Source organism: Nerophis lumbriciformis, linkage group LG16 (genome assembly GCF_033978685.3).
Source record: "Nerophis lumbriciformis linkage group LG16, RoL_Nlum_v2.1, whole genome shotgun sequence".
Lineage (NCBI taxonomy): Eukaryota > Metazoa > Chordata > Actinopteri > Syngnathiformes > Syngnathidae > Nerophis > Nerophis lumbriciformis.
In genome coordinates, this window is record NC_084563.2 from 30,784,573 (window position 1) to 30,807,665 (window position 23,093).

The 23,093-nt window shown below is 38.0% G+C and overlaps 1 protein-coding gene across 1 annotated transcript in view; it reads right to left on the minus strand.

Moving 5' to 3' along the window:
- The window catches only part of serhl (serine hydrolase like), a 61,197-nt gene that overhangs the window by 15,084 nt on the left and 23,020 nt on the right, over window positions 1-23,093 (minus strand). Inside the window, exons 13-14 of the mRNA XM_061976973.2 lie at window positions 15,072-15,718; window positions 1,924-2,041 (exon numbers count right to left, since the gene is read on the minus strand). Coding sequence (XP_061832957.1) covers window positions 15,694-15,718 — 25 coding nt within the window. The 3' untranslated portion in view covers window positions 1,924-2,041; window positions 15,072-15,693. The remainder of the gene's footprint in view (window positions 1-1,923; window positions 2,042-15,071; window positions 15,719-23,093) is intronic.

A 23,093-nucleotide genomic window follows, 5' to 3' on the forward strand; every position in this document is an offset into this window, starting at 1 on the left:
GCAAAAATAAATGTATTCCTTTGTAATATGGAAAAAAAATAAAAACAACATTTTCACATTGTCATTATGGGGTGTTGTATGTAGCATTTTGAGGACAACAATTAATTCATTGTATTGTAATATGCAAAATAAAATAAAAAAAACGTTTCACATTATCATCATGAGGTGTTATGTGTAGACTTTTGAGGACAAAAATAAATGCATTCCTTTCTAATATGGAAAATAAATAAACATTTTCACATTGTCATTGTGGGGTATTGTTTGTAGCATTTTGAGGACAAAAATTAATTAATTTCATTGTAATATGCAAAATAAAATAAAAAAACCCGTTTCACAATACTATCATGGGGTATTGAGCGTAGAATTTTAAATGCAAAAAAAATGTATTATTTTCTAATATGCAAAATAAAACAACTGTTCATGTTGTCATTATGAGGAGTTTGGATAATTGGACATTTTGAGGGCAAAAATAAATGTATTCCTTTCTAATATGGAAAATTAAAAAAATTAAAAAAATATTTTCACATTGTCATTATGGGGTATTGTGTATAGAATTTTGAGGGCAAAAATAAGTATATTCCTTTCTAATATGGAACAAAAATAAACATTTTCACATTGTCATTATGGGGTGTTTTGTGTAGAATTTTGAGGACAAAAATGAATTAATTTCATTGTAGTATGCAAAATAAAATTTAAAAAAAACCTTTCACATTACCATCATGGGGTGTTATGTGTAGAATTTTGACGGAAAAAATAAATGTATTTATTTCTAATATGGAAAATAAATAAAAACAACATTTTCACATTGTCATTATGGTGTGTAGCATTTTGAGGACAAAAATTAATTCATTTAATTTTAATATACAAAATAAAATAAAACGTTTCACATTATCATGGGGTATTGTGTGTAGAATTTTGAGGGCAAAAATACATGTATTTCTTTGTAATATGGAAAAAAAATAAAAACAACATTTTCACATTGTCATTATGGGGTATTGTGTGTAGCATTTTGAGGACAACAATTAATTCATTTCATTCTAATATGCAAAATAAAATAAAAAAATGTTTCACATTACCATCATGGGGTATTGTGTCTAGAATTTTGAGGACAAAAATAAATGTATTCCTTTCTAATATGGAAAATAAATAAAAAACATTTTCACATAGTCATTATGGGGTATTGTGTGTAGCATTTTGAGGACAAAAATTAATTCATTTTATTCTAATATGCAAAATAAAATAAAAAAATGTTTCACATTACCATCATGAGGTGTTATGTGTAGAATTTTGAGGGAAAAAATAAATGTATTCCTTTCTAATATGGAACATAAATAAACATTTTCACATTGTCATTATGGGGTATTGTTTGTAGCATTTTGAGGACAAAAATGAATTCATTTCATTGTAATATGCAAAATTAAATTTAAAAAAACGTTTCACATTACCATCATGGGGTATTGGGCGTAGAATTTTGAGGGCAAAAAAAATGTATTCCTTTCTAATATGGAAAATAAATAAAAAACATTTTCACATAGTCATTATTGTGTGTAGCATTTTGAGGACAAAAATTAAATAATTTCATTCTAATATGCAAAATAAAATAAAAGAAAATAAAACATTTCACATTACCATCATGGGGTAATGTGTGTAGAATTTTGAGGACAAAAATGAATTCATTTCATGCTAATATGCAAAAAAAACAACCAAAAAAACGTTTCAAATGATCATCATGGGGTATTGTGTGTAGAATTTTGAGGACAAAAATGGATCGATTCCATTAAGGAACAAGGCTGTAACAGATTATGCTGTAAATACTTTGCGTGTGCGCCGTAAACAAGTTGCCGCTGTGTACCTAATGAAGAGTCCTTCATATTTGTGTTACAGGAAGTATATATACTGTATATATATTTAAAAAAAACTCACTTGGCCCAGTCAGAACTGAATGTTGCTCTCCATTTTTCAAAGAGACTCCCAGAATCAAGCCGCGGGTCTCGGGAGAAGAAGGATCTGCCAAAAGAGGAGCAGGAGGGGAGAAGATTTCCTGTGAGGACGACAGGAGATTAAAAACTAATTCACACCGTTTCACTTTCACAAGTCCTCGCTGGAAACTGAGTCCGACTCCAAGCCGTCGGCATGGAAGAAAAAGACTTTGCCTCTGAGCCCTAAAAAGAAACATCAAACACACTTTCTTTTTTTTTCCATTTTACTTCAGCACAAAGTGTCCCAACAATAAATATTAAGGATGTCCAACTATTTACAGATTTAATCCCAATCAATTTGTTCATATTTAACTCAAAATGAATCTCAGATAAATATATTTTCCATCATTATTAGGTGTACCCTAGACAAAATATCTGTTAAGTTTTAATTATCATGACCTGACAATAATTTTTTTATTATGCTATTTTTTGTTTAAATGTTCAACACATAAAGGACATAAACACGCTTTTAATGACAATAAAACATTTTTACCTGCAGTGTGGCAGTGTCTTGCCAGATTTTGTATTTTGTAGGAATACAGAATGTGTATTCCTGCTGTAGGAGTACTTGCATTCAGAGGAGGAGCTACAACATGTTTAGATAGCAGTTTTTTGTTGTTGTTTTTTTAATTAAATTTTTATTGACATCCAGCATCAGACATTCCTATCCATTACATCATATTTGCATACATCTATTGTCTGCCCTAAATGTAAAAATATTTTATTGTTTATATTTCAACAATGCCACCCCTCAAAAAAAAGAGAAAAACAGCAAAAAAACAAAAACAAAACAAACCAAAGTAATAATAAAATTTTAAAATAAATAGATAAAAATGATCATAATAATAATAATAAATAAAATAATATAAACAGATAATAAATAAATAAATAGATACAAATATTTTTTTAAACAGGCCCATCACTAATTGGAGAAAATAAAATCAGGCTTATGGGGCGTGACATAATTGACCCAGTTTTCCCAGTATAAAGTACATTTCTCCAATTTATAATGAATTATAGAACCGTTTCACACACGAATAACACAAACTGTGGATTGTTACCATTTGATTGTCAAAGATGTTTGCTATCTGTGATATTTCTACATGAATACATGCTTCTGATATTCTGTACATGACATGTTGTACAACTTAATGGTCTTCATATCTCTGCATGACAATGTTTTAACCTTTGCAATTAACTAATGAAAGCCTGCTAAACAAGTTATACAAGAATATACACTTTATTTCAATTTGCCAGACAACATTTAATTAGAGTAGAACAATCACAGATTACATTACAAAACATTTTTGACAAAGTATGATTGTAAATTTTCAATTCATTATAAATGTACAATGTATTATATGTATATACTGTATACATATGCATATATATGTATGTATATATATATACGTATATATATATATCTATATATATATATATATATGCATGTATACATATATAAGTATATATATACATATATGTACATTTATACATGTATGTACATAAATACAAACCCCGTTTCCATATGAGTTGGGAAATTGTGTTGGATGTAAATATAAACGGAATACAATGATTTGCAAATCCTTTTCAACCCATATTCAATTGAATGCACTACAAAGACAAGATATTTGATGTTCAAACTCATAAACTTAGATGAGCTCAGGCCCAGCGAAGCCGACGGCATTTCTGGGTGTTGTTGATAAACGGTTTTCGCCTTGCATAGGAGAGTTTTAACTTGCACTTACAGATGTAGCGACCAACTGTAGTTACTGACAGTGGGTTTCTGAAGTGTTCCTGAGCCCATGTGGTGATATCCTTTACACACTGATGTCGCTTGTTGATGCAGTACAGCCTGAGGGATCGAAGGTCACGGGCTTAGCTGCTTACGTGCAGTGATTTCTCCAGATTCTCTGAACCCTTTGATGATATTACGGACCGTAGATGGTGAAATCCCTAAATTCCTTGCAATAGCTGGTTGAGAAAGGTTTTTCTTAAACTGTTCAACAATTTGCTCAGGCATTTGTTGACAAAGTGGTGACCCTCGCCCCGTCCTTGTTTGTGAATGACTGAGCATTTCATGGAATCTACTTTTATACCCAATCATGGCACCCACCTGTTCCCAATTAGCCTGTTCACCTGTGGGATGTTCCAAATAAGTGTTTGATGAGCATTCCTCAACTTTATCAGTATTTATTGCCACCTTTCCCAACTTCTTTGTCACGTGTTGCTGGCATCAAATTCTAAAGTTAATGACTATTTGCAAAAAAAAAAAATGTTTATCAGTTTGAACATCAAATATGTTGTCTTTGTAGCATATTCAACTGAATATGGGTTGAAAAGGATTTGCAAATCATTGTATTCCGTTTATATTTACATCTAACACAATTTCCCAACTCATATGGAAACGGGGTTTGTACATATATACATGCATAGATACATACTTACATATGTATATATACATATATGTATATATACACACATATATTCATGCATATATACATACTTACATATGTATATATACATATATGTATATATACACATATATACACATTAATTTTTATACATATATGCACATATGTATGTATATATATATATACATGTATAAGTATATATATACATATATATACACAGTCATATTTATACATATATGTATATATATAAACATATGTATATATATACACATGTATATATATATATATATATATACATATATACATGTAGCCGAGCTAAATCTTATTTTATTTTATTTTAATTTTGGTCATTTATTCACATAATTTTTTGTGGTGAACTTCCCCAAAAGTGTTTCTCATTGTAAATAGGTTCCACTCTATTATTTTCCATTACATACCTTTTTGTTTCCCTGGGGGGTGATTTGGCGTTGCACCTTTGTGACCAGCTTCAGGGAGCACTGACTCTCGGAGCTGGTAAGTCACGTTTATGTCTCTCTCCTTTTTTTTATAAACTTTTTGGTTGTCGTTCTTAAAAGTGTTTTGTGGGAATGCGCACTGTCTTGTAACTTGTTGGTGGGCATGCGTGTTGAATTCCTGAATGTTGGTTGTTGAATTAGTGACAAAAAAAGACTTTTGTATGCTAAACGATGTGTGGATTAGCCTATTGCTAGCGGCAGTTGTTGCGGGGTTTCCTGGTCTCGTAAGATTACGCACGGGTCAGGGGCTCTGTTGTGTGTCTGTGTGGACATCTTGTGTGCCGCCCTAGCATTAATACGAGTGTGTATTATTTTCTTCTTTATTTTTAGTGGAGAGAGATCGTTTTTGCCGTGGACTGTGTGTGACGCCCCGTTGTTTTTGTTTCTATTCAAAAAAGGTATGTATGTTATGAGGTATTTTTGACATAGTTTATTGTATAAAAAATATAAAAAGAGTCGATGTGGGCGGGAAAGATGAGGTGTATTACTGCACATTTTAAGGATCATTTTTCTTAATATATATTGTTATTTGCTGAAGTATATATTTTATATACTGTGTTTTATTTAATTAATTTAATTGAGACTATTTTATGCTTTATTTACCTTTTCATTATTATTATTACTATTACTATTTTAGTTATTATTATTATTATTATTTCCACATTAAGAATATATAATTGAATTGAGTGAGCACTGACGCTCGGGGCTGTGGAGAGAGATCGTTTTTGCCGTGGACTGTGTGTGACGCCCCGTTGTTTTTGTTTCTATTCAAAAAAGGTGAATAAACCCTCCATGATTCAACTCCTGAGTGTGCGCCTCACTACAAGATACACAACGCAGATCAGTGACTGTTACATACACACACACATATGTATATCCATATACACACACACACACATATATATATATATATATATATATATATATATACATACACTCATATATATATATACACATATATATATATATATATATATATACACATTCATATTTATACATATATGTAAAAATATAAACATATGTATATACATATGTATATATATACATATATGTATATATATATATATACACATACACACACACACACACACACACATACATACATACATATATATATATATATTCTGTCATTGGAGGGTTACCAAGGACAAAGTGGTATTTTGTTGATGGTTGAGAAGTGCCAGACTTTTACACAAGTGTAAACAATTCATATTTAATAAATGAATCTTTGATCCATCACTAATAAATGAAAGCTGATCTGTCAGTCACTTTTTACGTCATATCTCTGAAGGCCTCAGGAGTGTAAAATTCAATGATTCATTAAACACAAGTTTGCTATTGCAATCATTAAAAAGGTAGCAGAATTAAACAGACAACTTCAAGTTTCAAGTTTCAAGTTTATTCACAATACCATATAACAAATACAATAGTAATAAAATATCATCATTTAAAGATGTTGGTACGTGAAAGGGTCCCCCAAATAAGCTAGAAGAAGCTTTTGACAGGGGGTCCAGAGGATAGAATATACATGAAATGATGGAATATACATGGAATGATGGAACATGGTAGCAAGTACAACAACAATAAACAACGCTATATGATTAACACAAGATAATAGTACTAAAGCAAGCATACACATACATACATACATTCAGTCAACCATGCAAAACCCAACAGTAGTCTACCCTACATGAGGCATTAAATATAGGTGGTTAATAGATAAGTTTTTAGTTTATTTTTGAAGTTGGAGAATGGATACAGCATCTTGAGGTTCTCATTAAGCCGGTTCCAAATCTTTGGTCCCCTGCATACAACACTTCGAGCGGTACAATCCAGTAAACGATGTTTCCCTGATATCAAATCTAAGTTACGAGTGTTGTGGGCATGCTGGGGATGGTAGATAGGAACCAAGCTACAGAGCCTTAAATTCAGCCTGTAAATGACTTGATAGGTTAAACAAGCATTTTGATAAATATTGAACTCTGTCAGTCTTAAGAGATGATAATTATGGAATAGATGTCGAGTGGGGGCATTAAACTTGGACCATGACAGGGCCCGTATAATTTTCTTTTGCATAGATTCTAATTTGTGGAGGTAGGTAGGGAAGGTGTTACACCAGATGACATTACAGTAGTTTAGATGTGGTTCAAAGAGAGTTTTATATAGTGTGAGTAGAGCATAAAGAGGAAGATAATGACGAAGGTGAAAGAACAGGCCAACATATTTGGATAATTTGTTTAACAGATGGCTAATGTGACATTTGAAATTGAGGTATTCGTCAATGATGACCCCCAGGAATTTTGTGGAGTACACTCTCTGTATTTCCTGCCCATTGATGTTGATATGGCAGTGCTCAGTATTTGTCCGGTTTTTATTAGATCGAAATAGAATAACATTTGTTTTATTTACATTAAGTGAGAGCTTATTGCATTTGAACCAGGAATCTACTTTCACAAGCTCTGAATTGACAGTTACTTGTAGATCGTGTAGGCTCCTGTGTGAGGTAAACAAATTTGTATCGTCAGCAAAAATTATTTTATGAAAAGTTTAGGAGGAGTTTACAAAATCATTTATGTATAGGATAAAGAGGAGAGGCCCCAAGATGGATCCCTGGGGAACCCCATAATTTATGGTCATACAGGGTGAATTGTGATCATTGACGCATACACATTGCTGCCTTCCGTATAGGTAAGAGCGGAACCAATCGAGAGGTACCCCTCTGACACCATAGTGATATAGTTTATACAATAAGATCTCAAAGTCTATTGTGTCAAAGGCCTTGGATAGATCCAAAAAAATGCCAATACCGCATTTTCCTTCTTCAATACAGTCATTGACCTTTTCCAAAAGGTCGAGTATAGCCATACAGGTGGTGCTTTTTTTACGAAAACCATATTGGGAGGGGACAAGGATATTTAGTTTTTCCAGAAAGCCATTCAGTCGGTTATAGACCACTTTCTCAAATATTTTTGAAAATGTTGGTAAAATTGAAATTGGCCTATAATTGTTCATATTATTTTTATCACCTGATTTAAAAATTGGGATTATTTTTGCCACTTTGGACATTTTGGGTACAATGCCAGCACTAAGTGACAGGTTTATACAGTGACAGAGAGGATTTATGATCACATTTGCTATGGCTTTCAAGATTTTGCTACATATCCCGTCCACTCCAGCTGTATGTGATGACTTTAGGTCCATAATGATCGTATAAAGCTCATTGATGTCGGTTGGCTGCATGAAAAAGGAGCTAGGGTAGCTGCCTGATAAAAATTCTTTAAAGGAATACCCTGGAGGTTGACCTATTTTACTGGATAGGTTTTCCCCAATAGAAGCAAAAAATGTATTAAAACTATTGGCAAGATCAGCCCTATTTGACCCTGTAGCCGGAACAACAGGGGCCTTATGTCCCTTGTTGAGAACAGTATTCAACACGTTCCATGTTCTCCTACAATCCCCCTGCGATGCTTGTAATAGTTCAGAATAATAGTTGCGCTTACTTTTCCTGATAATATGAGTTAATTTATTTCTATAATTTGTGTATTTTTCTTTGTTGACAGTAGTAGGGTTCGAAATATAACATTTGTAGAGTTTATTCTTTTGTCTGATGGACTTTAAGATCCCCCTTGTAATCCAGGGATTTTTTTCTGAGGTATGATTTTTGATAATTTTTTCAGGGATTGTTTCCTGAATAGCATCCTGAATCATTTTAATCAGATGTTCATATGCAGCATCAGGACAGGTGCAATTAAACACAGAGTCCCATTTCCTGGCAAGCAGATTATTATTTAGGTGTAGTAGAGTTGTATTGTTGAGTATTTTGGTTTTACCTTTAGGAGGTGGGGAGGAGGGAGTTTTGCCAGAGTCAAAGAATAGTATAATGGGAAAGTGGTCTGTGATATCGGATTGCACCACCCCTGTCACGAGCTTTGTATTACGGATGTTAGTAATAATGTTATCGATTATTGTTTTTGAGGCATCTGTGACTCGAGTGAACCTATTGATGGTGGGGAAGAAGGAAAAAGAATGTAACGTGTTGATAAAGTTCAGTTTTGCTCCATCGTCCTTGGAAATATCAATATTAAAGTCACCAAGAAGGATGCAGTTTTTGTTTAGTTTATTTAGACTGAGTAATAGTTCATCCAATTTGGAAAGAAAAGTGTCAAGAGGTGAGTCAGGAGGACGATAGAGTACTCCAACAATTAACTTTTTTCCTTTGTTGTTGATCTCCATGAACAAGGATTCACAGAGATCATCTTCTAGGGTGATGTTACATACTTTGGCATGAAGATTGTTCTGGACATAGAGGCACACACCTCCACCTCTTCCACTGGGTCTATTTTTTACATGTAAATTGTATCCATCCAGTCTAAACAGATCAATATATGAGGAATCAGAAAGCCACGATTCACTACAGGCAATAAAGTTAAACATACAGCTCATATTGGAAAGTAGAGAGACTAAATCAGTGTGATGTTTATTCAGGCTTCTAATATTCAAATGTAAAAATGAGTAATTATAAAGATCATATAAGGACTTTAATTGCTCAGGGTCATAGACATTGCAGTTTATATTATTCTCAATACCAATGCAGTGCTGTAAATCTCCAACTGTGTCAAGGTCTTCAAAACCCATAAAATAATATATGAAAGTAGTCAGGTTTGCCTGCTGGGATGGCATTCAAATAGTAAATACTCATACATGGACACTCCCATTCACACACACTCGTACCATACATACTGGAAAAAGCTGCTTCCATTTAACATAGGATCGCATCAATCCCCTTCAATGTATGAATATGACATGACATGCCGAGAAAATAAACATTCACGCACCTCCCCCAACCCGCCAACGACCCACCAAATGTCACTCGTAGTCACCCCGATGGGCGTATGAGTCCCACGAAAACGTAACATTTCTTACCAAAAAGGAGAGGTCCCAACTAACAGTCAGGTTTTGGACCAGTTCCGAGGCACATCAGCGCCACCCCGCGGGGTAAAAAGAAATTACGGCCAATACGAGACCAAAACAATAACAAGAATGTCACGTGTGTATCAAAGCCAGGTGTAGCCTGCTCTAATTTCACTTCAGAGAAAATCAAAACATCAACAAACGCTGTGAACAATATGAGGAACATCAACGCGTGGGATTGTACATATTGACTTTAAAGCGCAACGTGAAGGCGTGGGCTGGTAGATCAGTTAGGAGAGATGTATGTTAATGTTAATGTTACTCTGCTCCGAGAAAGTTATAGTGTGTTAGCTGGCTAGCTAACGTTAGCCTTACCGTGTAGCAAGTCACGTTAGCCGTTTGCCGCCTCAGTAGCTGGCTCAACACCCAAGTTGCAGCTCGCAGCCCGGGTCGCGATGAATGCCTTAGCCTCATCGACCGAGGAGAGGGATCTCCTGCCTGTCTCCACCATGATGGAAAGTTTGGCTGGGTAACGCAGGGCAGGTCTGAGACCTAACTTGAAGAGCTTCGACATGACATCGCTGTACTCCTTTCGCTGATCGACAACTTCGGGTGGATAATCCTCGAAGACCAAGATAGAGTGACCACGGAACTTCAGCTTTCCTCTCTTGGACCGGGCTTCCCGGATAATCGCGTCCTTTTCCTGGAACCTGAGGAGCTTGATGATAACCGGTCTCGGTCGCTGGCCTGCTGGAGGTTTGGGGGCGAGGGACCTGTGGGCGCGCTCGCATTCGGGTGGGGAGTCCAGGATGTCCCTGAAGACTTCCACCAGCATGTTGGAGAAGAAAGCAGTAGGTTGTGGACCCTCAATGGATTCAGGTAAGCCAATTATTCTGATATTATTGCGGCGGCTGCGGGACTCAAGGTCTAAAACTTTGACTGCCAGTTTGGTATTTTTGTCTGCTAGTGCTGTAATGGATGTTTCCAGAGTTCGCACGCGGCTCTCCATGTCATTAGCCGTAATCTCAAGATTTAGAAGTTTGGCAGAATTTGCAGATACTGTGGCTTGTACTTCGTCCAGTTTGCTCTCTATAGCTGCGAGCGAAGTTTTGAAATCTTTGGATAGAGATTCCCGATGGGACTCGAGCAAAGTGGTCAAAGACGCCATAGACAGTTCGGGTTCCGCATCAGTCTGATTTCCTCTGGTTTTCGGCATTTTTAGAGGAATCAGAAAATAAACATGTGCAAACAGCAAACTTATTGGTTTAATATGTTGTTAGGAGAGAGATAGTATCGGCGGATTTAAAGTTAATTAGGCATGAAGGAGCAGACGCGACACACTCAGCCTGCTACCATGTGGCCGCCATCTTTCTCTTCCCAACTAACTTGTCTTCAGGTAGTCAGTAAGCAAGTCATTTTAACATAATTATTAAAGCTAATATTTATCATAATGATGAATTTATTTGATTTACACAACACGTCCAGGACCGATAAACAAGCAGCTGGGTGCATAAACTGGCCCCGGGATCACACTTTGGACACCCTGGCATAAGCATTGTAATATTCTATGTACAAACTAGTGTTGTCTTGATACCATTATTTTGCTACTTTTCTAAATAAAGGGGACCACAAAAAATTTAATTTTGTCCCAGGTCTTCTTCATAGTTTTAATTAAAAAATAACAAAACAAAAGCCTTTAAGTGGTGTTAAATCCAAAGACGTATTTTTTCACAATTAATCTTTCTTCTTGCAGGATATTTTGCCACAGATGTTTATGTTTCTCTCACTTTTCATAAGCCCCACTTCTCCTGCCCGCGTCATCAAGTCACCAAACAAAGAATCTTAAGTTGTTGACTCCGTTTCTGACCATTTTTTATCTGAAAAAAAAAATTTATACAAAAAAAATCTTAAATTGTTGACTCCGTTTCTGACCATTTTTTATCTGAAAAAAAAAAAAAAAAAAAATACTTAAGTTGTTGACTCCATTTCTGAACATTTATCTAAAAAAAAAAAAAAAAAGGTTGTTGACTCCGTTTCTGACTATTTTTTATCTAAAAATTTTTTTAAAAAAATCTTAAGTTGTTGACTCCGCTTCTGACCATTTTTTATCTGAAAAAAAAAAATCAAAAAAATCTTAAGTTGTTGACTCCGTTTCTGACCATTTTTTATCTGAAAAAAAAATTAATACAAAAAAAATCTTAAGTTGTTGACTCCGTTTCTGACCATTTTTTATCTGAAAAAAAAAAAAAAAAAAAAAATCTTAAGTTGTTGACTCCGTTTCTGACCATTTTTTATCTGAAAAAAAAATTAATACAAAAAAAATCTTAAGTTGTTGACTCCGTTTCTGACCATTTTTTATCTGAAAAAAAAAAAAAAAAAAAATACTTAAGTTGTTGACTCCATTTCTGACCATTTATCTAAAAAAAAAAAAAAAAAAAAAAAAAAAGGTTATTGACTCCGTTTTTGACTATTTTTTATCTAAAAAAATAAAAAAATAAAATAAAAAAAATCTTAAGTTGTTGACTCCGTTTCTGACCATTTTTATCTTAAAAAAAACAATAAAAAAAAGCCAACATGGTACTAAAAGAAAGTTGCAAACAGTTGATAAAGAAGATGAGAAACACTATTAGCAAGGAAAAAACTTGTCGCAAAGAACATAAATTTAATTTTCGCCTCCCTGCTTTTGCGCTCTCTCGCAGTTGCCGTGACGATGATGGATGGCAGGCGCACACCCGAGGCCAATTACGCGCTGGCTTCTTGTCAGGTGCCGCCCCAATCCCCGACACACAAACCACGTCCGCCAACTGCACCGTGTACGCCAACGTCACGCCCCCGTTGCTCTTGGCGATCACTCCAGCAGCACTGAGAGCGGACTCAGACAATCTCCCTGGAAGTAATGTTGCAACTCCACTCTTCCAAAAATGCGTTAGCTTGATGCTAATATACATTGGCTTTACTATTGACAAGCATGCATATATACATATACATATATATACCATACACATACTGTATATGCATACAGTATATATATATATATATGTATATATATATATATGTATATATATATATATATATATATATATATATATATATATATATATATATATATACCCACCCACATATATACATATACCGTATTTTCCGCACTATAAGGCGCACCTAAAAACCACAAATTTTCTCAAAAGCTGACAGTGCGCCTTATAACCCGGTGCGCTTTATATATGGATAAATATTAAGATTCATTTTCATAAAGTTTAGGTCTCGCAACTACGGTAAACAGCCGCCATCTTTTTTCCCCGTAGAAGAAGCGCGCGGTGCATGCTGGGATATGTGACGTTTCATTTCCATTTGTGTGTTTATGTAAAGACCCCAAAATGGCTCCTATTAAGTGTGTTGTCTGTCTAATTATAAATAATGCAGACGAGGCGTGTTAACTGAGTTCTCAACGTTTACTCACAGCGTGCTCATAACCACATTCTAACTCCCAGCATACAACAACGCTTCTCAGGGCTACCGCGCATGCTCGTAACTATCGTTGCATGCTGGGTAGTGTAGTTGTTATATTTGCTAGCTCATAACAGCACATTGAGAGACACGCTTACGCGCTTAATTCAATACTCGCCGTCATTCCGGGTGGATTGACAAAAGACCTCCAGCCGCTAGATATTGGTGTCAACAGGGCATTCGAAGCTAGACTGCTAACTGCGTGGGAACAATGGATGACAGAAGGCGAACACACCTTCACTAAGACGAGGAGGCAGCGCCAGACGACGCCAACATCTGCCAGTGGATCGTAAATTTGCCCAACTTTTCACTTCGGACACCGAAGACGAAGGATTTACGAATGAAGAATAACTTCAGAAAGTGAGCGCTATGTTTATTTTGTGTGTTGTGACATTAACGTTCGAGCAACATTATGTTGCTATTGCTCTGCACTATTTTGAATTTTACTATGTTTGTGATTGCACATTTGCGTACATTTTGGGAGTGAACAGAGTTGTTAGAACGCTGGTTTTTAATATATTATTAAAGTTTGACTGACCTATCTGACTGTTTTTTTGACATTCCCTTTAGCGCAGCGTAGGCGCGGCTTATAGTCCGGGGCGGCTTATTGGTGGACAAAGTTATGAAATATGCCATTCATTGAAGGTGCGGCTAATAATCCGGTGCGCCTTATAGTGCGGAAAATACGGTACACATAAATATCCAGTGTTTCCCCCGGAAAATGTGTTAGTTAAGGTGGTGTCTCTCTGGCGGACAGACCAGGAAAGGGGGTGGGTGGGTGTAAGGATCGGTGTATCTCGGCCTGTCGCCATCACGTCTCCACCTCATCGCTGCCACCACAGCCTAGGGGGGCAATAGACTACAGACTGTGGTGACGTCGCATGAAGAAGCCTACAATTTTTGGTTGTGTTTTCCGCTCCATTGGCTGAATGCCGATATACGATATATATCTCCATATTTTTTCCGTAAAGTAAAAACAAAACAGTCCTAGTTACCTGAGATACTAAGTATGTCATTATTATGACTTAGCAAGTCAATATTTTGACTTAGTAATTTACTAAGTCATAATATTGACTTACTAAGTCAAATTAATGACTTACTGTAAGTAAGCGTTTGAAAAAAATAATTAAAAGTGGGGCCGCATGCTGACATATGTTCAACTCATCATGCTTAAATTATTACAGCATTTGGGAAGCCTGTAGTTGATTTTTATTATGTAAATGTTATATTTTATCAACATGCGATAGCAGGGACCGTGCCATTCAAAACTAGGCTGCTACATTACTAATGATTAATGTAACTATAGCTGAAAAAAATAGTACAATAGCAATAGGAGAGACTATTCATCCCTGAACACCATGGAGTTCATGTAGGCTTAAAGATGCACTTACATTATTATATCAATTATCAGAGACAGAAACTCTTCATTTAACATAATGTCCTTTTTTGCTGCTTCAACACAGCTCAATCAACACAGAAAAAGGTCAAGTGAAATAACTTAGTTGTTAACTGTAGGTCAATAATGCTTGTCTTTCTCACAGACAGACAGGGCTTTTGCTGTCCGTAACAAACACACCGCACATTGAGCTAACGTTACACTAAAAGCTAATTAGCCTTCACCTCAAGGACTGCGAGCGAGCTGAGCTGCCTTTTATGTTTCTAGAAGGTCAACGGGCTCATAGTGATGTTACCAGTAGTTGACTGGGAGGTGTTTATTATCATTTGGGGAGAGTCCGCTGCCTGATGCTTACCTGCTAAACACCTTTCTGCTCACCACACCCCATGCGCTCTGAATACGCACTGCTGATTGGCTGTTACCGCTCTGCATGTAACCAATCAGATGGTTGTGTGGGTGGGGCAATGCTGGGTGCTGCAGAGACTACTGACAGAGGCAGAGGCAGAACATATATATATCTGTCAGAACAACAACAGAAAAGTAGACATGTTTGCAAATTGAACAATAATAGAAAAGTGAAACATCACATGGTCGTAAGTATTCAGAGTATTTGCACCTTTTGATCTCGTACAGCCATGAGTCTTCTTGGAAATGATGCAACAAGTTTTTCCACACCTGGATTTGGGGATCCTCTGCCATTCTTTCTTGCAGATCTTTCTCCATTTCTGCCAGCTTGGAGGGTGGATGTCGGTGGATGAGCTATTTTCAGGTGTCTACAGAGATGCTCAATTAGGTTTAGGTCAGGGCTGTGGCTGGGCCAGTCAAGAATGGTCACAGAGTTGTTCCGAAGGCGCTCCTTTGTTATTTTAGCTGTGTGCTAAGGGTCATTGTCATGTTGGAAGGTGAACCTTCGACCCAGCCTGAGGTCCTGAGCACTCGGGAAGAGATTTTCTTCCTGGATATCTCTGTACTTTCCTTCAATTGCAACCAGTCGTCCTGTCCCTGCAGCAGAAAAACACCCCCATAGCATGATGCTGCCACCACCATGTTTCACGGTTAGGATTGTGTTGGGCAGGTGGTTTTCTGCACATCTCCGCTCCGGACAGGCTAACCTCCTCCAACCCCCGAGGACAAAGCTCCGAACTATGGGAGACCGGGCATTCTGCTCCGCCGCTCCCAGTCTGTGGAACGCTCTCCTTGACCACCTGAGGGCACCACAGACTGTGGATGCTTTTAAAAAAGGCTTAAAAACCCTTCTTTTTAAAAAAGCCTTTTGTTAGATATATGTGTGTTAGTTCTAGCTGTTAGGCTGTTCTAGTTTTTATTTTATTTTACTCGTTGGGGGCAGCTATTTGTGGTTCTAGCGTTGTTGTTTTTTAAATGCACTGTAGCACTTTGAGGTTGTTTGTTCAATGTAAAGTACTTTTACAAATAAAATGTATTATTATTATTATTATTCACTTACCGCTTAGAATTAATGCCAAAATGTTCAATCTTGGTCTCATCAGACCAGAGAATCTTATGTCCCATAGTCTGGAAGTCCGTTTTTTGGCAAACTCTATGCAGGCTTTCATAAGTCTTGCACGGAGGAGAGGCTTCCGTCAGGCCACTCTGCTATAAAGCCCTGACTGGTGGAGGGCTGCAGTGACAGTTGACTTTGTGGAACTTTCTCCCATCTCCCTACTGCATCTCTGGAGCTCAGCCACAGTGGTCTTTGGGTTCTTCTTCACCTCTGTCACCAAGGCTCTTCTCCCACGATTGCTCGGTTTGGCTGGACGGCCAGGTCTAGGAAGAGCTGTGGTCATCCCAAACATCTTCCATTGAAGAATTACGGAGGACGCTGTGCTCTTAGGAACCTTGAGTGCTGCAGAAATTGCGCGAGCAACAGGCAAGCGCCTCCGCAGCAGACGAGGAGAGTGAGGGCAAGGCGTGTGATTCTGTGGTAGGCGAGCTAGCCGTGAAGCTGGAGTAGAAGCTGGCTGCAGACCCACTGGGGACGATGTCGGGCAAACGGGATGCTGGGCCACAGGTGAAGGTGGTGTCGTTAGAGGACCCACTGGAGGAGAGGCTGGTGGTGTTGTGGGAAGACCCACTGGAGACGAGGATGACGTTGACGGAGGACCCAATGGAGGAGAGGCTGGTGGTGTGTGGGAAGACTTACTGGAGAAGAGGATGACGTTGACGGAGGACCCAATGGTGGAGAAGCTGGTGGCGTCGTGTGAAGACCCAATAGAGGAGAGGATGGTGGCATCGTGGGAAGACCCTTTGGAGACGAGGCTATTGTCGACGGAGGACCCAATGGAAGGAAGGCTGGTGGCGTCGTGGGAAGAATCAATGGAGGACAGGCTGGTGGCGTCGTGGGAAGACCCACTGGAGACAAGGCTGACATCACGGAGGACCCAATAGAGGAGAGGCTGGTGGCGTTGTGGGAAGACACACTGGAGAAGAGGATGACGTTGACGGAGGACCCAATGGAGGAGAGGCTGGTGGTGTTGTGGGAAGACTCACTGGAGAAGAGGATGACGTTGACGGAGGACCCAATGGTGGAGAGGCTGGTGGCGCCGTGTGAAGACCCAATGGAGGAGAGGCTGGTGGTGTTGTGGGAAGACTTACTGGAGATGAGGATGACGTTGATGGAGGACCCAATGGTGGAGAGGCTGGTGGCGTCGTGTGAAGACCCAATAGAGGAGAGGATGGTGGCATCGTGGGAAGACCCCCTGGAGACGAGGCTAATGTCGACGGAGGACCCAATGGAAGGGAGGCTGGTGGCGTCGTGGGAAGAATCAATGGAGGACAGGCTGGTGGGGTCGTGGGAAGACCCACTGGAGACGAGGCTGACATCACGGAGGACCCATTAGAGGAGAGGCTGGTGGCTTTGTGGGAAGACACACTCGAGAAGAGGATGACGTTGACGGAGGACCCAATGGTGGAGAGGCTGGTGGTGTTGTGGGAAGACTTACTGGAGAAGAGGATGACGTTGACGGAGGACCCAATGGTGGAGAGGCTGGTGGCGTCGTGTGAAGACCCAATAGAGGAGAGGATGGTGGCATCGTGGGAAGACCCCCTGGAGACGAGGCTAATGTCGACGGAGGACCCAATGGAAGGGAGGCTGGTGGCGTCGTGGGAAGAATCAATGGAGGACAGGCTGGTGGCGTCGTGGGAAGACCCACTGGAGACGAGGCTGACATCACGGAGGACCCAATAGAGGAGAGGCTGGTGGTGTTGTGGGAAGACACACTGGAGAAGAGGATGACATTGACGGAGGACCCAATGGTGGAGAGGCTGGTGGTGTTGTGGGAAGACTTACTGGAGAAGAGGATGACGTTGACGGAGGACCCAATGGTGGAGAGGCTGGTGGCGTCGTGTGAAGACCCAATGGAAGGGAGGCTGGTGGCGTCGTGGGAAGAATCAATGGAGTATAGGCTGGTGGCGTCGTGGGAAGACCCACTGGAGACAAGGCTGACATCATGGAGGACCCAATGGAGGAGAAGCTGGTGGCGTTGTGGGAAGACCCACTGGGGAAGTTGCCGGCAGGAGCGTATTGGGTGACGTCGCCGAAGCAGGAGGGAGATGTGCATCCCCTGCCGCACTGCCTCCCATGGCTGTTGTTTCTCAGGACTTAGCATTGGCTGGCTCTTCAAGATCACCAGGATCATCAGTCCTGCGGCGGTCGAGCTGGATCCATCCACCAAGCGGCATCCAGTGGTCCACGTCTCCAATCTTGAGAAAGGCCATCTTAGACAGCAGAAGGCGGGACAGGTCTGTTCGGTATCTGGTTGACTGGGACGGTTACGGCCCTGAAGAACGCTCATGGCTCTCCAGCTCCTGTATTCTAAACCCATCCCTTCTGCATGACACCTATTCTCTCCATCCTGAGGAACCAGGTACGCTTCCAGTGGTCGCCTTATGGGTGGGGGTACGTTAGCATGCTAACGTTTTAAGATGGCCTTTAAGCTAATTGTACATGTTTAAACCTAAAAATCATGAATTTGGACACTTGGCGCCATCTGAGTATGCCGGCTTTGATCGACCACAAGAGCAGACATTGTACAGTAAGTGATTGTTTTATTATGTTGATAGTTTGTACATCTTGTTTATTCATCCATACATTTTCTACCGCTTGTCCCTTTTGGTGTTTAGCACTTAGCAATACTGCATGCTTGGTGTATGTTGTTGAAGGGAAGAGTGATGGATCTGAATTTAGAAATAATTTACATATATGTTGAAATAATTTACATATAATTAAAAATCCGTAAATATTGCTGTACATGTTATGAATGTGTCGTTTACTACATTACAACATGTATATAAAACGATGATTTTTCAGACACTTTATAGATCGGATTGAGCAAATCCTATTACCTCCACCGTTAGCTACAGTAACTCCACGTGAACAAAAATAAGTTTCACACTTTCAAAAACGCTCGCCTGCTTATGTTTGCATGTATCAAGTACCAAAATATGACTAAAGTGTGTACCTGTAACATGAGGTAAAAAAAAAAGCTACAGTATTATTTTAACATGATTAAATTAACTAAACATGCTAACGTTAGCATGCTAAAATGCCAAATGTACTGTGCGTCAAATACGAAAATATATTACACCGAGGTGTGTATCAGAAAAAATTGCTAGCCTACTTACGTTGGCATACGTCAAGTACCAAAATATGACTTAAGTGTGTACCTATAACTTTAAAAAAAAGCTAGCATGCTAATAGTAGCATGCTTACAGTTAGAATTAATGAAATACAAAAACATATAACACTGAGGTGTATATCTGCTAAATTAACTGAACATGCTAATGTTAGCATGCTAAAATGACAAATGTAGTGCGCGTCAACTACGAAAATATATTCCTCCGCGGTGTGTATCAGAAACAAATTGCTAGCCTGCTTACGTTAGCATACCTCAAGTACCAAAATATTACTGATCCCTACAAAATGTGCTAAAAGAAAAACCTAGCCTGCTAACAGGTAGCATTCGTCAAGTCACAAAATATTTGACGCTGAGGTGTATACCTGCAACATTAGCTAACAAAGCTAGCATGCTAAGCTGCTAACCGTAATATGTGTCAGGTACCCAAATTAATTACTCTGAGGCGTGTACCTGAAAAAATTGTTAAAAACGCTTACCTGCATGAAGTACCAAAATATGACTCAAGTGTGTACCTATAACATGAAGTAAAAAAAAAAGCTAACATGCTAACAGTATTATTTTAACATGCTAACAATAGCATGCTTAGCAGTTAGAATGAATGAAATACAAAAACATATGACACTGAGGTGCATATCTGCTAAATTAACTGAACATGCTAACATGCTAAAATGCCAAATGTAGTGTGCGTCCACTACGAAAATATATTCCTCCAAGGTGTGTATCAGGAAAAAATTGCTAGCCTGCTTACGTTAGCATACCTCGAGTACCAAAATATGTGTCAGGTACTCAAATTAATTACTCTAAAGCGTGTACCTGAAAAAATTGTTAAAAACGCTTGCCTGCGTTAAGTACCAAAATATGACTCAAGTGTGTACCTATAAGTTGAGGTAAAAAAAAAAAAAAAAGCTAGCATGCTAACAGTATTATTTTTAACATGCTAACAATAGCATGCTTAGCAGTTAGAATGAATGAAATACAAAAACATATGACACTGAGGTGTATATCTGCTAAATTAACTGAACATGCTAATGTTAGCATGCTAAAATGCTAATGTTAGCATGCTAAAATGCTAATGTTAGCATGCTAAAATGTCAAATGTAGTGTTCTGCAAGGCCGGGTGCCAAAAAGCCCGCAGAGCAAATCAGAAACTGAATGGACCGACATAGACCACCTCAGTAATGCGAGCCACTTTCATGTGTTTCCTTGTGATTTATTCATGCTCCCGCTAAAATATTAACGTCGGGAGACTTCAAAGCTGCCACAGTGATTTGAAAGGTTGCTCAAAAGGTAGCAGCTTTTTGTGTGTGCTCAGGTTGCATACCTCAACCAGACTGAGAAACATCAGCACAACGGTCGCTTTGCTTCATGTTTTGATTGTTGAGAGCGTGTCTCGCCGCAGCAAAATATATGAGCAAAATGAGCTAAAAAAAAAAAGCTAGCATGCTAATGTTAGCACACATCAAGTACCAAAATATGATACAAGTTTAAAAAAAAGCTAGCATAATAACGTTAGCGTTCGTCAAGTATCAACATATTTGACGCTTAGGTGTATACCTGCAAAAATTAGCCAAAACAGCTAGCATGAAAATGTTAGCACGCGTCAAGTACCAAAATATGACTGATGTGTATATGTACAAAATAAGCTAGCATCATAACGTTAGCGTTTGTCAAGTATCAACATATTTGACGCTTAGGTGTAAACCTGCAAAAATTTGCCAAAAAAGCTAGCATGCTAATGTTAGCACGTGTCAAGTACCAAATTATGACTGATGTGTATACTTACAAAATAAGCTAAAAAAAAAAGCCTGCATAATAACGTTAGCGTTTGTCAGGTATCAACATATTTGACGCTTAGGTGTATACCTGCAAAAATTTGCCAAAAAAGAAAGCATGCTAATGTTAGCACATGTCAAGTACCAAAATATGACTGATGTGTATACTTACAAAATAAGTTTAAAAAAAGCTAGCATAATAACGTTAGCGTTTGTCAGGTATCAACATATTTGACGCTTAGGTGTATACCTGCAAACATTTGCCAAAAAGCTAGCATGCTAATGTTAGCATGTGTCAAGTACCAAAATATGACTGATGTGTATACTTACAAAATAAGCTAGCATTACAACGTTAGCGTTTGTCAAGTATCAACATATTTGACGCTTAGGTGTATACCTGCAAAAATTAGCCAAAAAAGCTAGCATGCCAATATTAGCACGTGTCAAGTACCAAATTATGACTGATGTGTATACTTACAAAATAAGTTTAAAAAAAGCTAGCATAATAACGTTAGCGTTTGTCAGGTATCAACATATTTGACGCTTAGGTGTATACCTGCAAAAATTTGCCAAAAAGCTAGCATGCTAATGTTAGCACGTGTCAAGTACCAAAATATGACTGATGTGTATACTTACAAAATAAGCTAGTATAATAATGTTAGCGTTCGTCAAGTATCAACATATTTGACGCTTAGGTGTATCCCTGCAAAAATTTGCCAAAAAAGCTAGCATGCCAATGTTAGCACGTGGCAAGTACCAAATTATGACTGATGTGTATACTTACAAAATAAGTTAAAAAAAAAAGCTAGCATAATAACATTAGCGTTTGTCAGGTATCAACATATTTGGCGCTTAGGTGTATACCTGCAAAAATTTGCCAAAAAGCTAGCATGCTAATGTTAGCACATGTCAAGTACCAAATTATGACTGATGTGTATACTTACAAAATAAGTTAAAAAAAAAAACTTAGCATAATAACGTTAGCGTTTGTCAGGTATCAACATATTTGACGCTTAGGTGTATACCTGCAAAAATTTGCCAAAAAAGCTAGCATGCTAATGTTAGCGCGCGTCAAGTACCAAAATATGATTGATGTGTATACGTACAAAATAAGCTAGCATTATAACGTTAGCGTTCGTCAAGTATCAACATATTTGAAGCTTAGGTGTAAACCTGCAAAAATTAGCCAAAAAAGCTAGCATGCTAATGTTAGCACGTGTCAAGTACCAAATTATGATTGATGTGTATACTTACAAAATAAGCTAAAAAAAAAGCTTGCATAATGACGTTAGCGTTTGTCAGGTATCAACATATTTGACGCTTAGGTGTATATCTGCAAAAATTTGCCAAAAAAGCTAGCATGCTAATGTTAGCATGCGTCAAGTACCAAAATATGACTGATGTGTATACTTACAAAATAAGATAGCATAATAATGTTAATGTTCGTCAAGTATCAACATATTTGAAGCTTAGGTGTATACCTGTATTAGCCAAAAAAGCTAGCATGCTAATGTTAGTACGTGTCAAGTACCAAATTATGACTGATGTGTGTACTTACAAAATAAGTTTAAAAAAAAGCTAGCATAATAACATTAGTGTTTGTCAGGTATCAACATATTTGGCGCTTAGGTGTATACCTGCAAAAAATTAGCCAAAAAAGCTAGCATGCTAATGTTAGCACATGTCAAGTACCAAATTATGACTGATGTGTATACTTACAAAATAAGCTAAAAAAAAGCTAGCATAATAACGTTAGCGTTTGTCAGGTATCAACATATTTGACGCTTAGGTGCATACCTGCAAAAATTTGCCAAAAAGCTAGCATGCTAATGTTAGCACGTGTCAAGTACCAAAATATGACTGATGTGTATACTTACAAAATAAGCTAGTATAATAATGTTAGCGTTCGTCAAGTATCAACATATTTGAAGCTTAGGTGTATACCTGCAA